This window comes from Vulpes lagopus, chromosome 15, assembly GCF_018345385.1.
Source record: "Vulpes lagopus strain Blue_001 chromosome 15, ASM1834538v1, whole genome shotgun sequence".
Lineage (NCBI taxonomy): Eukaryota > Metazoa > Chordata > Mammalia > Carnivora > Canidae > Vulpes > Vulpes lagopus.
In genome coordinates this window covers 44,440,685-44,467,600 of record NC_054838.1, presented here as the reverse complement: position 1 = coordinate 44,467,600, position 26,916 = coordinate 44,440,685, and the positions used below count along the sequence as shown (strand labels likewise).

General features: G+C 38.9%; 2 protein-coding genes and 1 long non-coding RNA gene across 10 annotated transcripts in view; 1 reads left to right on the top strand and 2 right to left on the bottom strand.

Annotated features, from left to right (window-relative positions):
• Positions 1 to 22,927, bottom strand: part of CEP57 (centrosomal protein 57) — a 38,574-nt gene extending 15,647 nt beyond the window's left edge. Inside the window, exons 1-4 of the mRNA XM_041730785.1 lie at positions 22,689 to 22,927; positions 10,130 to 10,286; positions 994 to 1,173; positions 489 to 610 (exon numbers count right to left, since the gene is read on the bottom strand). Coding sequence (XP_041586719.1) covers positions 489 to 610; positions 994 to 1,173; positions 10,130 to 10,286; positions 22,689 to 22,733 — 504 coding nt within the window. The 5' untranslated portion in view covers positions 22,734 to 22,927. The remainder of the gene's footprint in view (positions 1 to 488; positions 611 to 993; positions 1,174 to 10,129; positions 10,287 to 22,688) is intronic.
• LOC121476658 lies at positions 10,510 to 22,395 on the bottom strand. Its single transcript, XR_005983972.1, has 3 exons — positions 22,322 to 22,395; positions 11,148 to 11,182; positions 10,510 to 11,024 (listed from the first exon to the last, which is right to left on the bottom strand). It is a non-coding gene; the product is annotated as an uncharacterized LOC121476658 (long non-coding RNA).
• Positions 22,928 to 23,014: 87 nt separating the features above from the next.
• FAM76B (family with sequence similarity 76 member B) overlaps positions 23,015 to 26,916 on the top strand; it is a 32,227-nt gene continuing 28,325 nt past the window's right edge. For 5 of the 8 annotated variants that reach the window (XM_041730787.1, XM_041730786.1, XM_041730789.1 and 2 more), the window contains exons 1-4: positions 23,120 to 23,988; positions 24,390 to 24,515; positions 24,819 to 24,883; positions 25,906 to 25,960. In XM_041730787.1, coding sequence (XP_041586721.1) covers positions 23,902 to 23,988; positions 24,390 to 24,515; positions 24,819 to 24,883; positions 25,906 to 25,960 — 333 coding nt within the window. In that variant the 5' untranslated portion in view covers positions 23,120 to 23,901. Of the gene's footprint in view, positions 23,989 to 24,389; positions 24,516 to 24,818; positions 24,884 to 25,905; positions 25,961 to 26,916 lie in introns of all 8 variants that reach the window. The other 3 variants (XM_041730788.1, XM_041730792.1, XM_041730791.1) reach the window with 2 other exon arrangements.

Sequence of the window (26,916 nt, the reverse complement as noted above, 5' to 3'; positions counted from 1 at the left end):
TGAGCCACTGAGGCTGCCTTAATCAAAACATTTTAATCTTCTCTTACAGATGCTTTCTAACCTAAGAACTGGAATATCTCAATGAAAAGAATTATTACTGTATATAGTGCTTTACCATTTCCAATCATGTGGCAGATTGAACTATCCTCTTCCCCTCCTTATAAATGATTCCAAGTAATTTCCATCTTGGGCTGTTAAAATTGTTCAAAAGCCAGAAGCTATAAAAGCTGTATAGAGAGGATATGGCAGGGCGTATGAGGGTCATCCAAAAAGGAAACCTCTTTATAGCTATGCTGAAAAAACAAGTTACATTTTTCCTCAAAAGCTTACAGTAGTTGTTTCTCAAGATGAATCACTATTAGTGATTAGGATAAAAGGGAAAATGATTATTATAATAGAACCATTAGTCTTCACTGAGAAAAAAGATCTTTAGATCAGTCTAATTTTCACAACTAACTGTTCTTGAAAACGAATCTGTGGCACCATACCTGTTTTTCTAACACAGACGTTCTTTCCATTTCTGCGTGCTTTATCATATTGCGCATGTATTCCAACTGTTTTTCTAAAAGATTACATTTATTTTCTGCAGCTAACAACTGAGATGTCAGTTCTAAAGAGAATATGTAAGAAAAGCAGAAATTAGCTCACGCACAGAACAGCTGTAACAAGCTATTTAATGGGAACTAACTCTACTGTAAATACAACACTTTCCAGTAGCTCTAGAAGCCTATTCAGATGACCTAAGTCATTTTCTCTCTAGATGCTAGTCCAATCTGTCTTGTATTTAGTCAGTAAATATAAAACAGGACCATCAGCACTTGTTCTTCAAAATGCACTGGAGTATAATCCAATTCCAGAGTGCCCAAAGGCACTGACTACTAGAAAACACTAATGTCAAATTGCTTTTAGAATAATCGTACAATACTTATTTTGTGTATTTCATTTTGTATTTTGTGTATTTGTAGGTTTCACCTCCTTCATAATTAGACGAACCTTGATTGTGCTTTGACTCCTCATTCTTTGAATTCTCTCTTTCTTGTATCTGTTCATCCAATACTTTCTTATATTCAATTGTTTCTCTAGACAAGGTTTTCACACTTTCTTCTGCCTGAATCCTTTCAAGTTCTAAGCGTCGAATCTTATCTTGAAGATTCTTCAGAGCAGAAAATATGGCTGCCAAATCCAAACATGAATAATGTTACTACATGGAAAAAGTTCAATTAAAAAAAAAAACTCATCTAAATAAAAAATCAAATATGGGTGGGCTCAGGGGAGAATCATTCTTTGGGAAAAATGAAATGTTAATTACTGCCATATAATTGTTTTTAAAAAAAATCGATTTAGAGACATCTTCTGAGTCTCTGATACACACTAGGTACTTAAAAAAAAATTATAATGGTAAAACATTTTAAAGATTTCATAAAATGGTAAAAATATTTAACTAATCATACAAAATTCATAACTGTCCAAAAGTACATCAACCATCAATCTCTTTTGTTTCATTAAGATCGCATGCAGAAACCAATTGTAGAGTTAAAGATAAGCACAAAAAAGGACTATTTTTAAAGATTTATTTTTTTGACAGAGAGAACTTGTAGTGGGGACAGGCAGAGAGAGAGAGTAAACTCTCTGATGAGCAGGAAGCTGGACTGGGGCTTCATTCCAGGACTGGGACCCTGAACTGAGCCAAAGGCACACTTAACCAACTGGGTCACCCAGACATCCCTATATAGGAAAAATTCTAATCATTCTTTAAATTGCCCCCCCTCCCACAAAGTTTCTAATTATAAAAGTAATACACAGTCACAACAAAAAGAACTTATACTTCTACTACCAAGAGATAATGACTATCATTTTTGGTTATTCTTTTAATCAATCTTTTTTGATATGCATAAAATAAATTGAGATAAAAATTTATCTAAGTTTTCTTTTTTACTTTAGCCCTATGAAACTGTGAGTACTCCCTGATACGATCAGATAATCTTAGATTGTCTGCTCATAATCAATAATTAAAAATTAAATAATTAAGTTGCTGGGTCCAAAAATATCCATATTTGAAAGGCTCCTGAAACAAAGTACCTTCATAAAGGGTTGTATCAATTTATACTTTCACAAGATGTATTTTTGGCAATATATAATCACTATTAATTACAGCATTTCTGTTATTTTGATTAAGAAACAAAAGCTACTTCTGGTTATTTCATTTTGCATTTCTATGAAAAAGTTTATGTATGTATATATGTATACATATATGCCAATTTTCTTTTGAATTCCTTAAAAGACCCCCCCATCACTTCATTATTTGGTCTTTAATTCTAAGTTTAGATGTTGCAAGTTTTGGTATAAGATATTCTGATTTTTTCACATCATTGTAACAATCTTTCAAATCAAGTTCTTTATACAGGAGAATGTTCTTCTGTAACTTTAAGATATATAAACTTTACATTTTCTTTTATTATACTTGAAGTTTCATAGATTTTTACATTTAATCAAATGAAACAAAAGATACTTTTGTATTGAAGGAAGAACTTCAAATGGCAACTGTATCATATACCAAATTTGCACAGGTATAATTATTACTCACACAACACATAGCTAGTACATAGTTTCTTTTTCTTTTCTTTCTTCCTTTCCTTTTCCTTCCTTTTCTTTCTCTTCTTTCTTTCTTCCTTTCTTTCTTATTTATTTATTATTCATGAGAGACAGAGAGAGAGAGGCAGAAACGTAGGCAGAGGGAGAAGCAGGCTCTACACAGGCAGCCCAAAGTGGGACTCGATCCCAGGGCTCCAGGATCATACCTTGAGCTGAAGGCAGATGCTTAACCGCTGAGCAACCCAGGTGTCCCAGCTACTGTATACTGCATCCCAGTTTCAAACACACATACCCGAAACCAGTTTCAGGACTTTTATTCTGATTTCATTATTATTATTCCAGTGTTGTTTAACTATTAAAACCTTATAAACATCAATACTGCCAGTCTCCTACATTATATAAATCTTTGAACATTCTAAATATCTTTTATTAAAGATTTTATTTAACCATACAACTGCCATCTTTTAAAAATCGAGGCTTCTTACTCAAAGCAAAGCACACTTTTCCATTTATTAATCTAATTCATTCATTCACCATTCATTCATTCTAGTGCCTAGAATGTTAGAGGCCCCAGTCAGGAGACTGATACATTTTATAATATAGTTGGCTTATTCTTTCTATTATGCAAGGAGACTAGTGTAATTAGAAAAAACACAAGACATGAAACACATACAACGTAGAAACCTGAAAAATCAACTGAAAAGACTATGAGAAGAAGAATAAAGTCCAGATTAAAGGAACAATTCTCTGTAAAATCTGGAATAATTAGATAACAAATGTAATACGAAAAGAGAAAATAAGTGCCTTTTAATATCATTTCAGGTTTTTTTGTTTTTGTTTCTAAAGATTTATTCATTCCAGAGAGGGAGAGACAGAATGCAGTGGGGAGGGGCAGAGACAGAAGGAGAAAGAAACTCAAGCTGACTTCCACTCTAAGCACAAAGCCTGACAAGGGGCTTGATTGATCCTACCACCACGAGATCATGACCTGAGCCAAAACCAAGACTTGGACACCCAACCAGCTGTGCCACCCAGCCACTCCAACAATTCAGGTTTTTTCTAAACCTCTTCTGAACTACTAAAACTTTGTAATACTAAACATTTCTTGAATTCCTTCATTAGATTATATGTAATAGTGTATGATTTTGCTAGTCCTTTCATTTCTGCATTTACAGTTACTAGAACAATTGGCTAGAACACAACGTTTTTGTTCTGTATATCAGCAACAGTAATATCACAAGGATGTGCTGGGTTAACAAAAAGACCCAGTATGAGGTATATGCTTTCCTTCTCTACATTCTGGAATGGCTTATAGATCACCAAAATTATTTAAACATGTCTCAACAAACACACAAAAAATAGAAAGATATACCATGCTGATGGATTGAAAGAAATATTAAAATGTTAAAATTGCCAAAAGCAATCTACAGATTCAATATAATTTTCATCAAAATACCAACTAGTATTATTTCACAGAACCAGAACAAAAAATCCTGATATTTATATGGCACCACAAAAGACCCTAAATAGCCAAAGCCATCTTGAGAAAGCTAAACAAAAGCTGGAGGTATCACAATCCCAGATTTCGAGATATACAACAGAGCTATAGTAATCAAAACAGTAACAGTACTGGCACAAAAATAAACACACAGATCCATGGAACAGGATGGAGAGCCCAGAAATAAACTTGCATGATCAATTAATCTGTGACAAAGGGGGAAAGAACATACACTGGGGAAAAGACAGACTCTTCAATAACTGGTATTAGGAAAACTGGACAGCTATATGCAAAAGAATGAAACTGGACCACTTTCTTATACCATACACAAAAATAAACTCAAAATGTAGACCTGAAACTATAAAACTTCTAAAAGAAAATATAGGCAATAATCTCTTAGACACTGACCTTAGCAATATTTTTATAGCTCTATCTCCTTATATCAGGGAAACGAAAGCAAAAATAAACTATTGGGATATCAAACTAAAAAGCTTTTACACAGCAAAGGAAGCCATCAACAAAACGAAAAGGCAATCTACTGAACGGGAAAAGATACTTGCAAATCATGTATCTGATAAGGGGTTAATGTCTAAAATAGACAACTCCTAAAACTTAACACCAAAAACACCCCACAAATAATCTAATTAAAATGAGCAGAAGACCTGAATGATATTTTTCCAAAGATGACATACAGATGGCCAACAGACACATGAACAGTCAACATCACTGATGATGAGTAGTTCAACATCACCAATCATCAGGGAAATGCAAGTCAAAACCACTATGAGATATCACTTCACACTAGTCAAAACAGCTAGTATCAAAAAGACAAGAAATGACAAGTGTTGACAAGAATGTGAAAAGGGATCCCTCATGCACTGTTGACAAGAATATAAACTGGGGAAGCCACTGGGGAAACATTATGGAGGTTCCTCAAAAAAATAAAAATAGAAATACCATATGATCCAGTAATTCCACTGCTGAGTACCCAAAGAAAACACACTAATTTGAAAAGATATATATGCACTCCAATGTTTATTGAAGCATTATTTATAATAACCAAGATATGGAAGCAAATCTAAGCATCCATCCATAGATGAATAAAGAAGATATGGTACATATAACAGAGTATTACATCTTCCACACATATATACATAATAGAATATTACTCAGTCATAAAAAAGAATGAAATCTTGCCATACATGACAACATGGGTGTACTTAAAGGGTTTTATGCTAAATGAAATAAGCCAGAGAAAGACAAATACCGTATGATTTCACTTGTATGTGGAATCAAAACAAAAAAAATCCCCTAACAAACAAAACACAAACAGATTCATAAATACAGAGAACTGGTGGTTGCCATTTCTGGAGGATAGTGGGCGAGGGGCAAAATAAGTGAAGGGGATTAAGAGGTATAAACTCTAGTTATCCTAAGTCACAGCAATGAAAAGTACAGCATAGGCATCATAGCCAATACTGCAATAACGTATGGTAAGTATAGTAAACTATACTTATTGTGATGAGAAGAGTATAATATATAGAATTGTCAAATCACTATGTTGTACACTTGAAACGAATGTCAACACTGTATTGTCAATTATCCTTCAATTAAAATAATTTCTTATAAAAAAATTTATACAGCAGGCCTGAACTTTAGCTACCCTCTGTAAACTAGGCTCTTGGAATGTTTCCCATGTTACTAATTATAAGGTTTTGTATGCCTATGGCATTAAATCCTGCTGCACAAGTCTGCCTTGATTACGTAATCAATGTGCTTCATGGTGAGTATCAGGACTGATTGTGCAAGTGCAAAGTGTCTGTTGAGCAGCCACCCCAACAATTCAGGTTTTTTCTAAACATCTTCTGAACTACTAAAATTTTGTAATACTAAACATTTCTTGAATTCCTTCATTAGAGAAATAAAAGCAATAGTGTCTGAGCCTTAAGTGGGCTTTCCTGGGCAGAAGTACCACACATATCATGCAATTTATTGCTGGAGAAGTGGTGTTTTTCTGCGTGACCTCCACGCAGGAAAAATTTGAAAACCTGCATCTTGGTTTCTCTTGTTTCTACTGTAATAAGCCACAACCATAATTACAGTCACTTCTGAAACTTGTGAGTCCTCTGAGTTAATCTCCCACCCTACAGGTGGTCTTGAGGTCCTAGAATATGAAAAATTCAATGATGCTTTCAGATTCCATGATGCAACTCAATTTTAAGAAACTACCATTTGCAAAGTTTTGGTGTAATATCAAATAAAAATATCCACAAATTGTTGGAAAGGCTATTAAAGTATTAGTTCTTTTCCACCTACATACCTGTGTAAGGCCAGACTTTTTTCACATACTTCAATCAAAACAATTTATTAACACAAACGGAATGCGAAAATAGATGAGAATCAAATGGTCTTCTCTTAAGCCAGAAATAAGAGATTTAAAAAGTATAAAATAAAACACCGTCACTCTTTAGTAGTCTATTTTTTAAATTTGGAAAATAGTTATTCTTCATTAACATACTTATGTAAACAAGTAATGGGTTAATTAGGGTTTTCTGGATTAAAAAACTGGATAACCAGTGTTTTAGAAGAATGGATGGGCAGGAAATTGTTATCAATACCTGATACAACAGTTACAACTTGACTTCTGTCACTGGTCAATAATGCTGAGCTTTTTGCAACATGTGGGACACAAATTTGTAATAGGTCAAGATGTTTACTCTCTCAGCAATTAGAGGGGGACATGAGTGGCTGGGCACAGGGAAAGATCCCAAACTAGTTACCATCAGCCCCATCAGTTTATCTCCATGTGCTGGACATGTATTACCATTTCATTTTTCACATACATGGATTAGGAGAAGTGAAAGGGTTTAGAAAGCACTGGGCTAGCAGAATTGCCTCATTGTTATCTTGCTTCAAAGGTTCAAGCCATTTTCAAGCCATTCTGTACACTGCTCTCGTATTAAATAACATGAACAATGGGTTAAACTTTTTTGGATTGACATTAATTACCATTTTTTTTAAAGGGCTCCAAGGGGGAAGGAAAAGAAGAGGTCCCAAGGAAAACAGATTTTTTTGAAGGCAGTAATAACTTCCAATTTCTTGCTCATCTCTTTTCTAAAACTCAAATGAATATGAAAACGAGAATTACAAGAAATATAGTTTAATTATCTCTTTCCACAGCACTAATTCAAATTATATTTTCAAAGTGATTATCAGATAGAAAAGTGAAATGGTAATTTAGCAAATGAAAATATATTAAACTAGAACGATAGAATAAGTCTCTTTTCCCGTATGGTATTAGTGCAAAAAAAGCAATTATTACATATAAAGAAGAAAAGTTTATTATACAGAGTATCTACTCAAAGTAAGACTTCACTCATTCAAACAGAAGTCTGTTTTTTTTTTTTTTCTACAAATATCTATATTCAATACTCAACTTATTAACTAGAAACGTCTTGGAGAATATGGTATCTGAAAAATGGTGATGATAAAGCTAACTTAAAGGCTAATAAAATGAATGATAAAATCCTACTCATCTGAACACAGCACCTAAAGACTTTGGCAATTTAGAAAAATTAAAGTTGTATAACTGCAAACATATGGTAAAAAATCAAAAAATAAATAACTGAAGCACACACAGGGGATAAAAATCAATTAAAATTTAGTAAAAATTTGTTTAAAAAATAAGCACACACACAAAAAATAGTCATGCAACATAGTTCTAGCAGGAATTTAAGGCCTAGAATTAGGTATCAATCCTTCCACTATAATATTATATCTAGTTCTGGGATCCCTGGGTGGCGCAGCGGTTTGGCGCCTGCCTTTGGCCCAGGGCGCGATCCTGGAGACCCGGGATCGAATCCCACGTCGGGCTCCTGGTGCATGGAGCCTGCTTCTCCCTCTCCCTGTGTCTCTGCCTCTCTTCTCTCTCTCTCTCTGTATGACTATCATAAATGAAAATATATATATATATATCTAGTTCTGATCTTTACCTCTATCTAAAGAAACTTGAAAAATAAGTTCAAAGAAAAGCAATTACTCAAGAATGAAAGAATAAGAAAAGTCAAATGGAGATTTATTCGTAGAGCAAAATCAGCAAATTAAACGTTTAGCCCAGTATGTCAGCAATAATGATAAATTCTGCTGCGTGTCACTAATGGTTTAAAGAACATGAGAGAAAAGAGGGAAAAAAGAGAGGAAGAGAAAAATAAACGAGAAAAAATGTGTAAACAGTAAATTGGCATCTTTTATCTCTTTAGAGCATGGTGCTGTGAACTGTTTAAGCAATGTCTCAGGATATTATGATCCATTACACTTTTATAATATTTTTTGTATCAATCCAGTAATATCTACTTTCAGTATGGGACGGACAGATGAGGAAACCACTACCTGCTTGCCCCTGACATAAAAAAGTGAAGGCTATGGGGTATGAATAAAGGACAGAGTTAAGAAGAGACATCTGAGGAGAGCAGGAAGAGATATGTGTTGGGAAAGCTGGTAGAGAAGAAGACTTCTCAAAATAAATAATTCATAATGTGGACTTCAAAGAGTACAATTCTACAATAGAAAGATTTTGCTAAGAGGGCAAAGCATGAGAAAGACTTTAGGCCTGACATGGCTGACATGGCAGCCAGAATGGACACCCAAATACATGTAAGTCCTAATCGTTCAAACTCTGAATACCTGCTATATGTGGTGAAAAGGACTCTGGGAAAGGACCCTAAGCGGAGAGCTATGAAGCATGAGAGACACCTGATCCGCCATTCCTGAAGGGGGCCATAAAGAAAGCACAGGAATGAACACAGACAGCTCCTAGGAGGAAAGTGCCCTTGACTAGAAATTAGCAAGACAATGGAACCTCAGCTCTGTAACCACAAGTAACTAAATGTGGCCAAACATCTAATCTGAATGAGCCAAGAAGGGGAAGATTCTTCCCTAGACTCTTCTAGTAAGGAACACAGTCAACACCTTGGTTTCTGCCTAACAGGACCTAAACAGAAGCCCCTGCTAAGCCCATCGAGATTTCTAACCTACAGAAACTGTGATAACATGCTTGTGGCTAAAGTTGCTGAACTGTGGTAATCTGTTAAGGCAGCAAGAAAGAAAGCTAATATAGATGGCAAGTTCCGGAAACAAATATATTTATATATTTCAAAGTAGCCAGAGCAGAGGATGTGTGGGTAAGGAAGAACCAGAAGAGAAGCTAAAATGAAATTGGTAAGGCAGGTAGAGTCCAGGTAATACAAAATCTAGGACTTTGTTATGTAACCCATGGAGAAGTGCTAACATTTGTTTCAAGCAGGAGAGATGAAGGCAGGAACATTGTTTAAATGAGGACGGAAGGGAGACCGCAGGCTAAGCAATTATTTAGGAGTATCACAATCACCTTTGCAATAATTGAGAGTCTGAGCCAAAGCAATGAGAATGAAGAGACAGAACCAATAAGTCTTTGGGATATTTCAGAGTAAAAAATTTTGGTTTTTAGTTCCTGGCTGATACTGTAGATGACAGAGCAGTCCTAGATTTCTCAAAGTATTTAGATGGTCCTCCTCCTCAAAAAAAAAAAAAAAAAAAGTAGGAGAAATAGACACTTCTCCCTCCCCCCCCTTTTCTTTGAGAGAGAGAGAGAAAGAGAGAATATGTGTGAGCACGGGGTGGGGGTGGGGGAGCGAGACAGGGAGAGAGAATCACAAGCCCGAAATCATGACCTGGGTCGAAATCAAGAGCTGGAAGCTTAGCCGACTGAGCCACCCAGCTGCCATTCCTCTAATTGGGATCCCTGGGTGGCGCAGCGGTTTGGCGCCTGCCTTTGGCCCAGGGCGTGATCCTGGAGACCCGGGATCGAATCCCACGTCGGGCTCCCTGCATGGAGCCTGCTTCTCCCTCTACCTGTGCCTCTGCCTCTCTCTCTCTCTGTGTGACTATCATGAATAAATAAATAAAATCTTTAAAAAATAAAATAAAAGAAAATATACAGAAGACACAAGAGTTTTAAAGCAGTGGGCAAACGAAAAATATCATTTTGTTAGGCTCTATTACCTCTGCTGTTACTTTCCGGATAGGCAAATGTAGGCTTATTCGGGGAGCGTCGTAGATCACTATTAAGGAAAGGCTTATCAGGTGGATATACTACATATGGAGATGAGGAATGGCGAACGACACTTCCATTAGACCTTGAGGGTTCGACTAAGATGTTCTGAAAAATAAAAATATAGAAATTACCTTTCAAAATTTTAAACTGCAAATAAGATGTAAATACACACACACACACACACACACACACACACACAGAGACATTTGTTCCTGAGAATTATACTGCTCATGTTCCACTGATAGAAACAACAGAAAAAAGAGCCCACTGGCCATACACAACAGAATTCAATCATTACTTTAAAATAAAAAAAAACTTTTCAAGTGTTTCTCATGTGTTCAAAGACAGTCATATGCAGACACTGTAAAAAAGGAAATAACGTTCAAACGACTTGAATAGAAATGCTGCACAGAAATACTTAAATGATACTCATAATAAATTTATTTTTCTTAAAAATATGTACTGAAAAAATACATTCAGAAAAATAAATATTGCCCTTTTACAGTATCTGAAGCTGCTACAAAATGAGTGAACTAATCTCTCTCCAATCAAGGAAAGAATTCCTGAATATTTATCAAATATCCAAGACTGGGGTATACAGGAAAGAAAGGCATAGTTCTTGCTTCAAAAGATTTATACTTAGGAAGAAGAGGTAGGAGGGGTGCAATTAGAAAACATTAAGCTTATCAAATACCCAAATATACAATTTTATTTGCACACAAACACCACTGTATAATGAACGGGATTCTGTTCAACTAGAAATGATGTTCCACTTGATTTGGTTGGACGGGATGATAACTGGCATTTTGTTAGTTGTAGATGACTTCTTATTGGAAGAGAGACCTAGAGTGGGGAGTAATGGAGAAAATGAAAGCTAAGGTGGAAGATACAACTGCTGGCTGATCAAAATTCTCAGACATTTATTTTTCTTACTCAACCACAACAAAGTAAGTTCTTGACTCTTACCTTTGGAGAACTACACTATACAGCACCAGAATAACCTGTGTCCAGAAAAGTACAGAGGAACAAAGAGTATTTACAATATGGTAAACAACCTCCTGGAATAAACAGAAACAATCAAGATAACCACACTGTACCTAAATCTTATTAAAAACCAAAGATGATTTCCATGTAAAACCATGCAATTTTGCCAATTGATTTAAGAAAGTAAATACCAAACACACACTATGGCTATGAAAACTAGAGGGTAAAGAGCTTGGAAAAGATAGGGTAAGTCTCAAAGCGGTCCTCAAGTTAAGGGATGTTAAGACAACAGTGAACAGTGTGTCTACATGCAACAGGACTAAGAGTTAGCAGTTTTCAAAATTTCTGGCAAGCTGACATCAGGTTTCGGAGGTGGCTGGAAACCAGGGTGCTTTCAAGTCTTAAATTATATTATACTGCAAAAACTCTTACAAAACACCATGAATTGTCACCTAGCTTAATTCCAAAATGATTATTCAGAGAACCTTAAATTCTAGTAGGTTGTGTGAAGACTGATCATTTAACAACTATCATTTAAAGTAACTGGTTAGGAAGTATTCCTTTTGATACATATATATGAACATAAAACACCTGCAGATTTACTTCAGATATAAATAAACCACTTCCATTAAATTCACTGCCTGCTAGCTCGTAAAAAAGTTTTTCAAAATTTGTCCTGGGCGGCCCGGGTGGCTTAGCAGTTTGGTGCCGCCTTCGGCCCAGGGTGTTATCCTGGGAACCGGGGTCGAGTTCCACATCGGGCTCCTGGCATGGAGCCTGCTTCTTCCTCTGCCGGTGTCTCTGCTTCTCTCTCTCTCATGAATAAATAAAATCTTAAAAAAAAAAATTGTCCTTTTTGAAACTTTTCTCCAAAGCCGACTTTTGAAAGGCTAACAGGTACTTGAAAAGATGCTCAACATCCATTAGTCATTAGGGAGATGCAAATTAAAACCACAATGAAGTCAATCTCTCATCTGTTTAGACTACACATCATCAAAAAGACAGGAGTTTACAAAAGCTGGCATGGATGCAGAGAAAAAGGAACCCTTGTGCCCTGTTTGTGGGATTGTAAAATTGGTATAGCCACTGTGGAAAACAGTACGGAGGGTCCTCAAAAAATTAAAAATAGGACTATGATATAATCCAGCAATTCTACTTTTGGGTATATATCCAAAAGAAATGAAAAGATTAAAGAGATATCTGCACCTCCATGCTCATATCATAGCAGCAATACTTACAAGAGCCAAGACATGGAAGCAATGTCCACTGATGGATGAATGAAGAAGTTGTGGCGTATACAGTAGAGTATTATTCAGCCATAACCAAGAAAACCCTACCATTTGCAAAAGCATGGCTGGACCATGAAGGCATGCTAAGTGAAGTCAGACAGAGAAAGACAAACACTTTATGAACACACTTATCTATGGAGTCTAAAACAAAAAAACTCCAGGGAAAAAGAGATCGGACTTGTGGTAACCAGAGTTGAAAATGGGGCAAAAGGGGAACTGGAGGGAGATGGTCAAAAGGTATAAACTTAAATTGTAAGATAAATAAGTACTAAGAATGTCATGTACAACATGATGACTACAGCAAGCGCTGCTGTGTGACATACAGGAGAGCTGTGAAGCAAGATACCCTAAAAGTTCTCATCACAAGGAAAAAAAAATTTCTTTGTATTCATAATATTAGCTAAACCTACTGTGGTAATTAATGCACGATAGATGTAAATCAAACCATCATGCTGTATGCCTTAAACTTGGACAGTGATGTACGTCAGTTATTCCTCAATAAAACTGGGGTGGGGGGAAGAGACGGTCCTTCAACAAAGTTTGTCACATATTCATCATCAAAGTATTGCTTAGTTTGGGTCAGCAGACAAATTACGAAAACTCTATTTAAAAATCCAAGTATGAGGAGATTATTTTTGAATAGCCATTCTAAATGTTTTCCATTTTCTAAGTTGTCCATTTCATTTTGAATACTTAGGTTTAAGCAATAGAAGTTACTTTTATCACAAATGTATTGGGTCAGTGTCTTCATTTGCTATCAGCAGCTCAAAGCACAGAAAATACATAAATAAAAAGCAAAGGAAGATAAAGTGGCCTTGTAAAAATTATTTTGAAATTAAAATCAAGCCAAGAAACACAAAACTGGCAACTCTTAATTATTTATACACAAACAAATGTACCTAATACAGATATTAAAGGATGAAATGTGGTATATACACACAATACTATTTAGCCTTAAAAAGGAAAGAAATCCCATTACATGCTACATAATGGACAAATCTTGAGGGCATTGTGATTAGTGAAATAAGCCAGTCAAAAAAAGACAAATACTTTATGATTCTTGTTACATAAGGTAGTCAAATTCATAGAAACAGAAAGTACAATGGTGGTTACCGGGGCAGGGGAGGTTGCAAAGCAGAGTTGTTCAATGGAGAGTTCCACGAGATGAAAAAGTCTGGAGATGTTTCACAACGGTATGATTATACCTAACATTACTGAACTGTACCCTTAAAAATGGTTAAGATGATAAAGTGTTAGGTAAACACGTAAGAATAATAATATAGCAAGAAATAAACAGTATGTGTTCTTAACAGCCAGGTCTTTCCAAGTGAGAAAAACAACTGGGGATAAGTTATAAACTTCAGGGATGAGAAAAGTAATTATTTTTAACACTTAGAACCACAGAAACAATCTAGAGGGAGAATCTCCAGCAGACTCAGCGCTGAGTGCACAGCCTGACATGGGGCTCCATCTCAACACCTGAGATGATGACCCGAGCTGAAATCAATAGTTGGGAGCTCAACTGATTGAGCCATCCAAGGTGCCTCCTTACCAGGATTTTATGGCCCCTCAGGCTGTGATTTCATTCCCTCTCCTCTTTCTCCATTCCATCGGCCCCCTCATTGTTTCCCAGTGATAATGACCAACATATGGATTTTGAAAATGCACAGTACACTCCACTTTCTTTTGCTAGGTTGATGTGCCTAGAAAGCTAGCTCCCTTTTCTCATGCCACTCAGTCATCTGCTCAAGTCTTGGCAGCAAGGCTCTCCCTGACTAGTACCTAAAGTAGCATCTTTCTGTCGCCTTTATTCTTGTGTAAAAATGCTTATCCCTACTTGATATATTTAGTATCTCTATGGTCTGTGGAATTAAAAAAAAAAAAAAAAAAGATAGTTCTTGTCCTTGGTTTCTGACACAGAGATTCAAAAACCCTGGGAATTTCTTAAGTGATAGGCATCTTTGTTATGCTAATAATGGGACACCCCCACCCTCCTCATCTTCAGGATGAGAGCTGGTAGCCAGAAAAACCAACCAAGCGCTCAGTTAGAAATTTCAGTCCCACATCCTGACCTCAGGAGAAGGGAGGGGCTGGAGACTGAGTTCAATTACTAATGGCCAATGATTGAATAAATCATAAGTACATCATGAACCCTTCATAAAATCTCTTGAAAAATGAGGTTTCAAGAGCATCCTGAGTGCTTATGGAAGCCCCTTTATATTTTGCCCCAAATGTCCCTTCCATCTGGCTATTTCTGAATTGTATCCTTTATAAAAGAGCTGTAACTATAAGCATAGCTCACCTTCCTGAGTTTTGTGAGTTAATCCAGCAAATTAATAAAGGACGAGGAGGAAGGGTCATGGGAACGCAATTTGTAGTTGAGTGGGCAGAAGTACAAAAGCCTATTACCTTCAGGAAAACCTGGAACTTGAAGTGGAGACTGAAGTAGGGGCAGTCACTTGGGACCTAGCCCCTTAGCTTGTGGGGCCTGCACTATCTCCAGCTAGGTAGGGGCAGAACTGAATTGACTGTAGGACACCCAGCTTGCACAGAAGAACCTATTTTGGAGAAACATAGTCATTCCCACTAAAGTCACAATAAAAACACTCGATGGGATGCCCGGGTGGCTCAGTTGGTTAAGATCTGCCTTCAGCTCAGGTCAGGATCCCAGGGCCCTGGGAGGGAGCCCCTCCACTGGGCTCCCTGTTCAGTGGAGTGTCTGTTTTTCCCTCTCCTGCCGGTCCTTCTGCTTGTGCTCCCTCTTTCTGTTAAGTAAACAAAATCTTAAAAAAAAAAAAAACAAAAAAAAAAAACTCGATAAAGATGTTTAATAAATCTGTTGAATGAATTATGTAATTCCTCCGCAAAACAAGAAACCTGCACATTGTTTTTAAAACTGAATTATCCCAAAGAATATAAATTATAAAATAATTACATTTATTTATAAAATATAAATTGCAAAATATAATTTCCTTTATAACAAACAACAAAAAAGAGCACAAATACCATAAAAAGACTGTGCAGAAAGGGTTAACATAACAGACATGAGACTGCTATCCTTAGAAATGTCTGCTTACAAGGCTGGTTCTTGGCTGGTATCTAAGAACTTGAATTTTGGGAAGGTTCCAACTATTATCACCATGACGGTCAGCTGTTCTCAGGATCAGCCCCAGGCCCGGTGATTTGCTAGGACTGACAGGTCTCAGCATCTACTTATACTCATGGCTAAGAATTATTACAGCAAAAGATTACAAACCAATATCAGTGAAAGGAAAAGACCCATGGTCGTGAAGTCTGTAAGATACTAGGCACAAGCTTTCAAAATTCCTCTCTGGGTGCTTACAGGATGTGCTTAATTCCTCCAGCAACCAATAGTGACAACTTTTGTGTTTTCTACTAAGGAAGCTCCTTAAACTCCGTCAAGGTTTTTGTTGGGGGCTGGTTACATGCCTGACTCCCAGAAAGTAAGCAAGTGTTCAGCATAAAGCACACTGTACAGCTTAGGCAGTGAAGTACTCATCATTTAGGTTTAGGTTTTATAGCAGAGTATGAAATTGTTCACCCATTAAATTCACAGTTGCCTACCAAGAGCTAACTCTGCCAATAGGACTTTCTAAAGATATCAGCCATCTGAGATGATAGAAGAGATCAATTAAGTGAATTCTTGCTTTCAGTGCTGCATGCCCTTCAATCGTGGGTACCTGAGAACTACTGAAGAGCAAAGGATCTTTCAAGCAGAATGTTTAAGGCTCCCCCCTTATACATGCAATATATATATATAAGCAAAATAAAAACAATCCATAAATCTCAAACTTGCATGGTACTTTACAATTTACATTTCCATTATCTGAGTTGATCTTCACAATTTACATTTCCATTATCTGAGTTGATCTTCACAACAATCCTAACAGTTAAGAAAGTATCTCCATTTTAGAGTTCAGAAAAATATATTTGGGATTTTCAGAACACTGGAAATAGAATCTTTATATTTGTCAACACATTTTTTTCCAAGCACAATCATATTCTCCCTTAGTTATTATAGAACCCTGTTAAGGAAGCATAGCAAATATTATTGTCCCCATTTTGTAGGTGAAAAAATCGGCTAAGAAACAAGCCATTTGCTTAAGGTCTCAAAACTACTAAGGAGCCTGAGACTAACTCCTACTAATCAGTATGCTTTCCAAGACCCCAAGCATTCAATAAATATTTTCCAACTATAAAATGATATGATTCTAAGAAAACTTTCAGTAGTAAAGGCATAATGTTTAACCTGACCACTTTTTTCTCTGGTAACTTTAATTCCTACTTAGGAACACTTATGATTCAAATATTTATTGAACATCTCTGTGTATGGCAATGTATTAAGTAGGAAGGATGATTTTTAAAAAAGTGTATCATTTGCCTTCTTTACAAATGAAATTGCAACATGGCTGACAGAAATCAGGTACATAAAAACTTAAATACAATTTAGCAAACCATACTCAACTATATAAAAAGACAAAACAGTATGATCAAAATGAATTTATTACAGGAATGTTGAAGACCGAGTGAACATTAGTACATTTATTTCACTTTAATGTGAAAATCCATGATTATCAACAAATAAAAGTAATCAATAAAATTCAATATCCAGTCATTATTAAAGAACTATTTTCTTGTAAGAAAATTTACAAAAAACCCTAACATATTTAATGGTACAAAATTTAAAACATTCCTTTTCAATTCAGAAACAAGGCAAAGATATCTGCAAGACATCTTCTGGACAATGCTGTGCTGCATTTTGTAGCCAGCATATTAAGATAATAAAAGGAAGTAATAGATGTTAAGATTGAAAACAAAGTATCAAAATTTCACAGGTAATGATCATCTAAACAGAATCCCCAATTATTAGAATTAGAGCTTAGGACAAGTTGCTGAGGAAGATTACTATGAAAGAATGTATAATTCTGTGTAACACCTAGAAAACGTCATTTATGGAAGTACATAAAAAATAAACTAAAAATAAATTTAATAAATGACGTACAGACCTGAAATTATAAAATTTTACTGAAAAATACTAAAGTTCAAAAAAACTGGAGTAACAAGACATGTTCAGATAAAAGACTCAGTATCTTAAAGGCACTGGTTATTCCCAAATTGAACTACAAATTCAATTCAGTTTTGAATGAAATTGCAGTAACAGATTTTATAATTTCTTCTGAAGAACAACAAAAGATCAAGAATAGCTCACATTTTTCTTAGAGGAACAAGGAAGACAAGCACTCTCTCAGAAATATAAAAATAAGAACCATTAAGATAATAACTATAAACACAGAGAGACACAAATATGACAATGGAACAAAGAGCCCAGTAAACCAAACATACGCATATAGAAATATACTGATAGCTATAGAGCAAACCATGGACACTGATAGCAAACCACTGGGGAAAGATAAATTTAAAAAGCAATGTTGGAGCAATTGTGTATTTAAGCAGAAAGATTAAACTGGATCCCTACACCTCACAGCGCACAAATTAAGCATATTACTTAAAAAGCCCCAACTTTAAAATTTGTAGAAAAAAATACATAAGAATGTCATTAATTGTCCTGGCTACAATAATTTTTCTTTTTTAAAAAGATTTTATTTTTTTATTCATGAGACACACAGAGAGAGAAGCAGAGACAGAGGCAGAGGGAGAAGCAGGCTCTATGCAGGGAGCCCGATGTGGGGACTCCAGGATCACGCCCTGAGCAGAAAGCAGACGCTCAACCACTGAACCATCCAGGCATCCCTATAAGAATTTCTTAATCAAAAAGTACTAAACATAAAAAGGAAAGACTAATAAATTTTACCACATCAACATTAGGAACTCCCACATCAAAAGATACCTTAGAAAAATAAATGAAAGAAGCCAAAGAATCGTTAGAATATGGCTAACAAGCAAGGATTACCATCCAGAAAGAATACAAAAGGAATGACTAGAAATCAAGAGAAAAAGACAAACCAACAGCCAATAGGCAAAAGACACAACAGGATTTCATAGAAGAAAAAAACATGAAAAACCAGTAAACTCATGATATAACTAAAGGTGCATCTTCTCCATTGATCAGGGAAGCAAAAGTGAGAACAAGAAGAGGACAGCATTTCACACTCCCTGCTTGGCAAAAATTCAAAAGTGAGACAATACCACCTGTTCAAGAAGATAATGGATTAAAGGCAACGGTTGGTGGGACTATATTGGCACAACTGCTCTGGAAAACAATTCAGCATTATCAAATCAAGCTAAAGATGCACCCTCTAAGACCCTGCAATTTCAATTAGGTTTCTTTGCTGAACTATCTTTCTCTCTCCTGCTTTTTAAAAAAATGATTATGTCCTCAGTCACTAACACAGTCCACAACCCACTGCTGAGTTGTAACCCCCAGCCTAATTTGCAGTTTGAAAACCACTGCTGTCCCTCTCATTTTGTGTTTGGGGACCCCTTTACACTCTTAAAAATTACTTACGACCCCAAAGAGCTTTTGTTCATGTGGGCTATATCTAAATGTTACGATATGTACTAATTTAAAAACAAGACACCCGTGATGTTACCATAAGTAAATTTTTGAATGAAAAATAATCAACCAAAAAATTTAATGAAGAGTGACTTTTAAACACATTTTTACAAATCTCTTTTTAATTCTTAACTTAAAAGAAGGCTGCTGGATTCTTATATTTGCTTCTGCATTCACTCTGCTGGATATGCTATTTTGGTTGACATACAAGAAAATTTGGTCTCACACAAAGTGGCTGGGTTAGGAAGGTAATGGTAGACCCCCTTGAGAGGGTCTCAGGAACCACCAAAAGTCACCAGATCATGCTTTGAAAACTGCTCTCTAAAGAAATTTTTGCACTTGGGAAACACAGGGATGATCGCAAGAGAATTGTTTCTGAATGGCTGGCAAACTAGTGAATAACAAACCGACTGCCATTTACTACTTGTATAATCTTGATTTAACCTCTCTGCCGCATTTTGCTCACTCAAAAATGGAAATACTAATGAGTTAATATGCGAAAAGCATTTAAAACCATGACTGCTAGGTAATACTATATATTTTATAATCTTAAAACGTATGGTGGTAGTTATATATAGAGAGAAAAGCAGGCAGATGCAAAAAGGAGCATAAAGGCATTCATTTTATTATTCTCAAAAATAAATCTTTTATATATTTAGCATTAAAGAATCTATGATATATTCATAAACCTTTTAAGAGAAAAAATATGGAACACCATTAGTTACAGGGCCTGGCTCAAAAGCCACAGAGACCAGTTAGGAGATTAGCTTGTTAAATCCAAAGAGATGAAAGAGTTCTATGGTTACTGGAAATATAAAAAATGACTAATAGGAAAAATACTCTTCTATTATCACACTTTGCTGCCTATACCTCTTTTTAATATCAATATGCCCAGTTATAGTTGCTTTCCTGAGGTGGTCACTAGCTCAAGGATACATAGCAGTTACTCAGTACATGTTACCTGCTATTGTTACTCTTCTTGCTACCACAGCAGAAATACTTAAACAATTTGGATGTATCACCTGCCTCCATCTTGCTCACATTTGAGGTTTACATAGAAGCTGTTTTCTTAAGGATGCTATTTGTGAATTTGCCTGTTAAAAAACCTTGCCTACTAAAAAGCATATCTATTTACTACAGCTAGCTCCAAGCTGGGTTTATGAGTGTTGAATACATATTCTTTTTTTCACATGAAGTGTTTATACAACCCTAAAATCTGAATATGAGTAGCCTCTGAATTTATGCTATAATTTTAAAAGGTATTTTTGTGTTCTCTTATCTTACAATCAACTGTTCATTAAGCCAAAATGCTTTTTACATTTTGTTGGAAACACCAGCCTTATTTCTGACAGGACAGTTAAGGTGTCTAAGCAGGGCTGTTTCTTATACACTAATAATAAAGTACATTCAGTCATTTGTTTTGAAACAGTGACTTCCAAATGAGACATTTTGATGTAGCAAGTCAAATTAAGAAGGTTGTTACACTTTAGATTTCCAAAAGGTACTGGAAAAGTGTATTCCTGGGGGAGCCAAGGTGGCTCAGTGGTTTAGCGCCACCTTAGGTCCAGGGCGTTATCCTGGAGACCTGGGATCGAGACCCACGTTGGGCTCCCTGCATGGAGCCTGCTTCTCCCTCTGCCCGTGTCTCTACCTTTCTCTCTATATCTCTCATGAATAAATAAAATCTTAAAAAAAAAAAAGTGTACTCCTGATATTTAGAATCCAACTAAAGCTGAGCTTAACGTGTAAAAAAAAAAAATATATATATATATTATATATATATATATATATACACACACATATGCTTTCCTATTAAACACTATGAAATTTATGCCCAGGCTACCTTAAGAACTAAGGGGTTGACAGCACATCCCAGTACTGCAGCTCAGCTACACGGGCTCAAGAGAGTACATACAGCTCAATTAACAGTTATAGGAGTATTTCTTGCTCAGTCTCCCAAGTGCTAAGTTTTGAAAGCAGTGAAAAGCCTTCTTCTCACAATTAAATTTAATTAATCACAACTCTTATATAATCCCATCCATCTACTTAAGGACACTTCCTCTTAATAGTTCCTCTTTTTATATTCCCTTTCACTGACCTAATTCCTGAAAGAACTCTAAGTGCTTCATTCATTCTTAATCTTCTCTGACTGCTCTGCAAATTCAGTACTCCCATTCCGCAGAAACGGAGTTGCTTTTGGCCTCATTATCATAAACCTTAAGTCACAAAAGCTGCAACTGAGGAAAACTGAGGTAACTTTGTTCTTTTTTTTTTTTTTAATTTTTATTTATTTATGATAGTCACACACACAGAGAGAGAGAGAGAGAGAGAGAGAGAGGCAGAGACACAGGCAGAGGGAGAAGCAGGCTCCATACACTGGGAGCCCGATGTGGGATTCGATCCCGGGTCTCCAGGATCACGCCCTGGGCCAAAGGCAGGCGCCAAACCACTGCGCCACCCAGGGATCCCGGTAACTTTGTTCTTAACGCTCCCTAAACTTCTCCCCCTTAAGCGTCTATGACAACTCTCATCCTGATAGTTTCCTGTTTTCGTTCCTATCCCTCTTTTCCCCCCAATTTTTACCTACCTCCACAATTCATCTAACCCAACTCTCCCGCCCCACGACCTCTGTACGCTCCACATTACTTAGTTTCCCGGAAGCTCCCATTGTCCTGGCACCTAACTAACGTGCCCGCGGGTGCCTTTTCCTCCTTTCCAGTTCTCTGGACTAGCACTGACTGATGATTCCTTCCCCACTCCGCTAGCGAGCTCCATCTTCCCTACTAGGAAACTGTTTCCAGCCAACCCAAGCACTGACCACTCACGCTTAGGTTATACCTGCATGGCAGCATCTATCAAACTGAGCTGTGTAACAGTCTAAGGTACATGCAGTTTCTCTTCCGTGTCTGCTCCTTCGGCGCAGGGATTCCAACCCATTCACCTGTGTGTGACCTTACAGCCCCAAGCACTCCGCTGCAGATAAGTGAAGACACAATGGCTCTCGCCTGAGCTGCCTCCCATTTTCTGCCTATTCCCGGCGCGGCGGATCCTCAAATTCGAAGCACCGGCAATCCGGTTCGACAGATAATAGGGAGGCAGAACACTACTTAGGACCAGCTCCCCCGTGGCGCCTCTGCAACTGCGCGTACGCGGTGCCGGCAAAGTAACAGCGCAGGTGGAAGCGCGCGCTCCGGGTACGACCTGCAGGAACAGTCACGGGAGTACGCGGGGGGAGGCGCTGCAGGAAACGGAATCTGCACAGGCCGCAACTAGCAAGCGGTGGAGACCGACGACTGTTCAACAGCCGCCAGAGAAGCCGTGTCGTGAGCTACCTGGTCTCGGCGAGTTTCCAGGAGGTGCCGTTACCGCCACGTGACCAAAGCCGCAAGGTTTCCGCCAGGCCCGGCGGGAGGAGCCTTCCCAGAGAGTCCTGGCAAAGTTTGGCCACCTGGGCAGCCAGAACGGAAGGTGAGGGGAGCAAGGGACGGAACCGACCAGGCCTGCCTCGGCGAGGGTGGGGGGTGGGGGCGTGCGGCCCCGGCCGAGGGGCGGCGGGCGTCAGGGGAGCACGGCGCCCCGTCAGGCACCCTCGGCCGTGCCCCGGACGCGGTGAGACCCCGGGCCCAGAGCGCCCTGAAAGGTGAGGAAAAGCAAGGAGGCGCCAAAACCGAGCCTATTCGAACGTCAGCCGCTTCTTACCGAGAACTGAGACCCTGAAGTCGCAGACACCGATGCTGCCGCCATCTTCCTGCCAGCCCAGAGGACCTCCGCGGCCCCAAGGGGGTCTGAGTTTTCGAGCTCTTCCTTAAGATTCGAGAGCCGCCCGCCAGGGGCGACCCTAAGCCGAACCCCTGATGGAAGGGGTGGGGTGTTGGTGCGGGGCCTGGAAACCCCTGCACACACCCCCACAGGGCCGCCCACGCTCAGGGCTGCACACGGAAAAGGCAACACGTCCTAACGGACGTCTGGAGCAGCCAATCAAAAAAGCGGAGGGCTTCCGGTAGCAGCAGAGAACCCGCCTCTTCCGTCGCTGACGTCACAAGGTAGCGCTTGGCTGAGTCTACGGCGGCGCTCACGCTGCGGGCTCCCGGGCGGCCCCGAGGGAACGCCGCAGGAGGGGCGGGCCGGGTCGAGGAGGTGACGGGCGCCACGGACCGTTGAATAGAATGACTGAAACAATAAAAGCGAGTGTGAAGTCCAAACATGCCATCGGCCCCCTGGGACTAAATGCCGGAGGGCGTGAGCTCGACCCGGAGACGCCTCTCTAGGTGAAGTACTTAGCTTCTGACCAGTAACAAATAGTGTCGGAAGGGGACTTAGGGGTTCGGCCCAACGGAAGTAAGTCAAGGGGAAAGCAGCGTGGGCACGGAGCAAGCCTTGGCGAACACGCGCACAGCCGGGACTGGCCGCTAGCTCGGGGCGCTCTTGGGCCAGTGGGCGGGGCGGGTTTGAAGCGGCCTTGGCGCGCTGAGAGCTCCCGGCCCCCATTGGCCAGCAGCTTCCTCCCTTTGTGGGCGCTTCCAGCGTCGCCGCGGTTGGGGGGTGGGAGGGGCGACCGGGTGACGCAGCAGCCCTCCCAGCCAATCAGAGCTGGGGAAGGGAGGCCGAGAAGGAAGCGGATCCACTGCCGCGCAGCTACCCCGCGCCGAGCTATCCTCTTGGTCTCCCTCCGCCGCTCCAGGCTCCGAAGCGGGAGCGGCTGGGACGGCGTCACTGAGAGGGCCGGGGGCGGAAGTGGAGGCGGAGGGAGACGGTGTAGACCGCAGGGCCCTGGGCTCTCGTGGTGCGGTCTGGTGGGCGCGAGGCAGGGGGAGGGGGAGGAGGAGGAGCTCGCGGCCCGGGCGGCGGCGGCCGAGTTCCCCGTAGGGCCCCGCCTCGGTGCGGGCGGCGGTGGAGGAGGAGACTGAGCAGGATGGCGGCCTCGGCCCTGTACGCCTGCACCAAGTGCACCCAGCGCTATCCCTTCGAGGAGCTCTCCCAGGGCCAGCAGCTCTGCAAGGTCCGTGGGCGCGGGGCGGCGGGCGGGCGGGCGGGGTCCCCTCGGCCGGCCCGAGGGAGCGCGGTGGCCGCGGCACTGCAGCCCGGCTCCCGCCGCGGGTGCCCTGGGGGCTTGGAGCTCTTTCTGGCCTCCTCTCCCGGGACCCTTTATCTGAGGACGTGGGCATCGGATGGGAAAGGCCCCTGAGAGGAAGACAGAATTCTGCCCTCTTCCAGGCGGCCCAGGAGGGGGCCGGGCCCTGCCGACACTCAGGGGTCTCCGGGTGGGGCTGAATGAGGCGGCAGCCACCTGTCTATGCCGCAGAGACCCTGGGGTGGAGATGTTTTCATCTCGGTTTTCTGCCTGGACTGTCCTCTCCTTCCACCGGGAGGCAGGGGACGGTTTTTGCACTTTCTTGCTAGGAACCTGAAGCCGCAAAGCTGATGGCATCCTCCTTCCCTGTCCAGGAAAGCGAAGCGACTGGTTTGGGGACAGAATGCTCTATGATTTGGAGCTCCTCCCATCCCATTAAAGCCGGGATGCTGTCTGTGAGCAACGGTGCAAAATATTAAGTAGTTTCACATTTAACCAACCCTTGAAATCGGCCCTGACAGCTTTCTTAATTTATTTGTAGCTTACCCCCCACATCAAATAAAGACAAAGACACCTATGTCTTCCGTAAGGAAATGTGCTGTAATTGGCCACTTACATGATAAATCGTTCAATTGTGTACGTTGGGGGACAGGTATTATTGATGTCTTAGAAATTTAGCTAGATTGTATGATAATTTTCTACCAGAAAAGTGAAATTTGGGACTTTGAGATAGATGCTAATACATTGTCTTATTACAGGAATGTCGGATTGCGCATCCTATTGTAAAATGTACTTACTGCAGATCAGAATTTCAACAAGAAAGGTTTGTATACTAAATAGTTTTTGATTGTTAAAGACACAGATGTCTGTGAGGAGTACTTGGGAGTCATAATCCCCTATTTGTGTTAAAGTATCCTTAAATATGGTTTTAAGTGGTATACCTCTTATATGTGGTGGGAAAGGCCGCGTTGACAAAAAATTAATGGCTGTTTTATAGCTACACTTCAGTTTACACATGGGGAAATGGAGAACAAATTGTTGCATGGAAAATGTACACCTTTGCTGATTAAAAATGCAAATATAAAGTTACTATTAAGCTGTTAAAAGTGACAAAACAAAGGTCTGTAATGTTACCAACTATCTTCCAGAGATGAACTCTAGTAACTTGTTACCAGTGGAAGAACAGCCCATGCTTTTTAAAAGGGCGATTCCTGTTAAAAGATCAGAGCACATATAAGAGAGTAGCCTAAGAAGAAGAACAAATAATTTTTTTATAAGTAGATACTGGCATCATAATAGTGGAGAAGGTTAGGTAGGCATTGAGATGTAATGCTTATATAAACAGTGGCAAATGTGAAGATTTTGGAACTAGATAGGAAACATCAGGATTTTTTTTGGGGGGGGGGTTCTTTACTAAGAGATACACAATAAAAATGTATAAAAACATTTATCTAGGGACGCCTGGGTGGCTCAGCGGTTCAGTGTCTGACTTCAGCCCAGGCATGATCCTGAAGACCCGGGATCGGGATTGAGTCCCATGTCGGGCTCCCTGTATGGAGCCTGCTTTTTCCTCTGCCACTGCCTGTGTCTCTGCCTCTCTCTGCCTCTCATGAATAAATAAAATCTTTAAAAACAAAACAAAACATTTATCTAGAGTTAGTGAAAAAGGAGAAAATTTGTATAATACACATCCCTAAAAAGATGCTGGGTCTATGTTAGAGAAAGTTTTAGAAACTACTAAAGCAAATAGTTAAATATGAACAATATTTCCATTAGTTCAACAGTGTGCTAATTACCTCAAAAAGCTATGTAAATTTGATCATTTATATTCAATTTCCTTTTCAGCAAAACTAATACAATTTGTAAGAAGTGTGCTCAAAATGTGAAGCAGTTTGGCACGGTAAGTATGTCTTGCATTTTTATTTCATGTTATTGTTACTAGTCATTGTTTTTCACAAAATGAACCTTGTAAAAGTATGTATTGATGTGTCCTTAAATATTCGGTATGTTAAAATACTCCATGAAAGAAATTTTCTGTAGTTAATCTGATTGGACGATGATAATGTTTAAAAACAATCATATTATGCATGTTTTGTGTTTATTGAATTTCAATGTGAAATGTATGATTTTATTCTTTAAAGATTCAAATATAACAAACTCCTGGTTTGGAGAACCCACTTGTCTATAAAGTTTGCATAATCACACTTTCTTCCTCTTCAGAACCTCCAGCAGTTTTTATATAGCAGTATAATTCAGGTATTCATTCATAGAAGTCATGACATTATTTCATATCAATTTTTTTATATGTATAGGATAGTCATTGGTATAGTATAGTCATGATTAGTCAAAGTGCTGGCCTTAAGGTTCTGTAAAATCCTGAATTGTCTTTTGAGTATCAAAGAAAAGCAAAGTACATTTGTTAGAGTTTAGATTGACTATGCTTCTGCCAGTTCTTAAGTTTAAAGCTTATGTGTAATGTATGGTCTTTTTATCTGTACCTGTATATGATGAAAAGTTGTTAAATGTTTTTTTAATCTATGAACAGTAATAAAAGTAACTAGGATATTAAATTAGTTAATGCTCCTAAGTATTGGATGCATGAAACTTTTCTATTAATATGTACCTTTATCTTCATTCTTTGAGACCTTTTTCACATGCAGTTTTTATATAACATACTACCCAAGCATAAATAACATTTCTTATGATTTTATTTAATGGAGTTAACAAGAAGTTACTCTAGAAGTAAATGTTAGTGAATGAATAGAAACATGGTGAATGTCATTAAATATGACAGGGTAACATACTTGACAAAATTTTTTTTACCTGTTTCCTTAATTAGTCCCAGAAATATGTCTG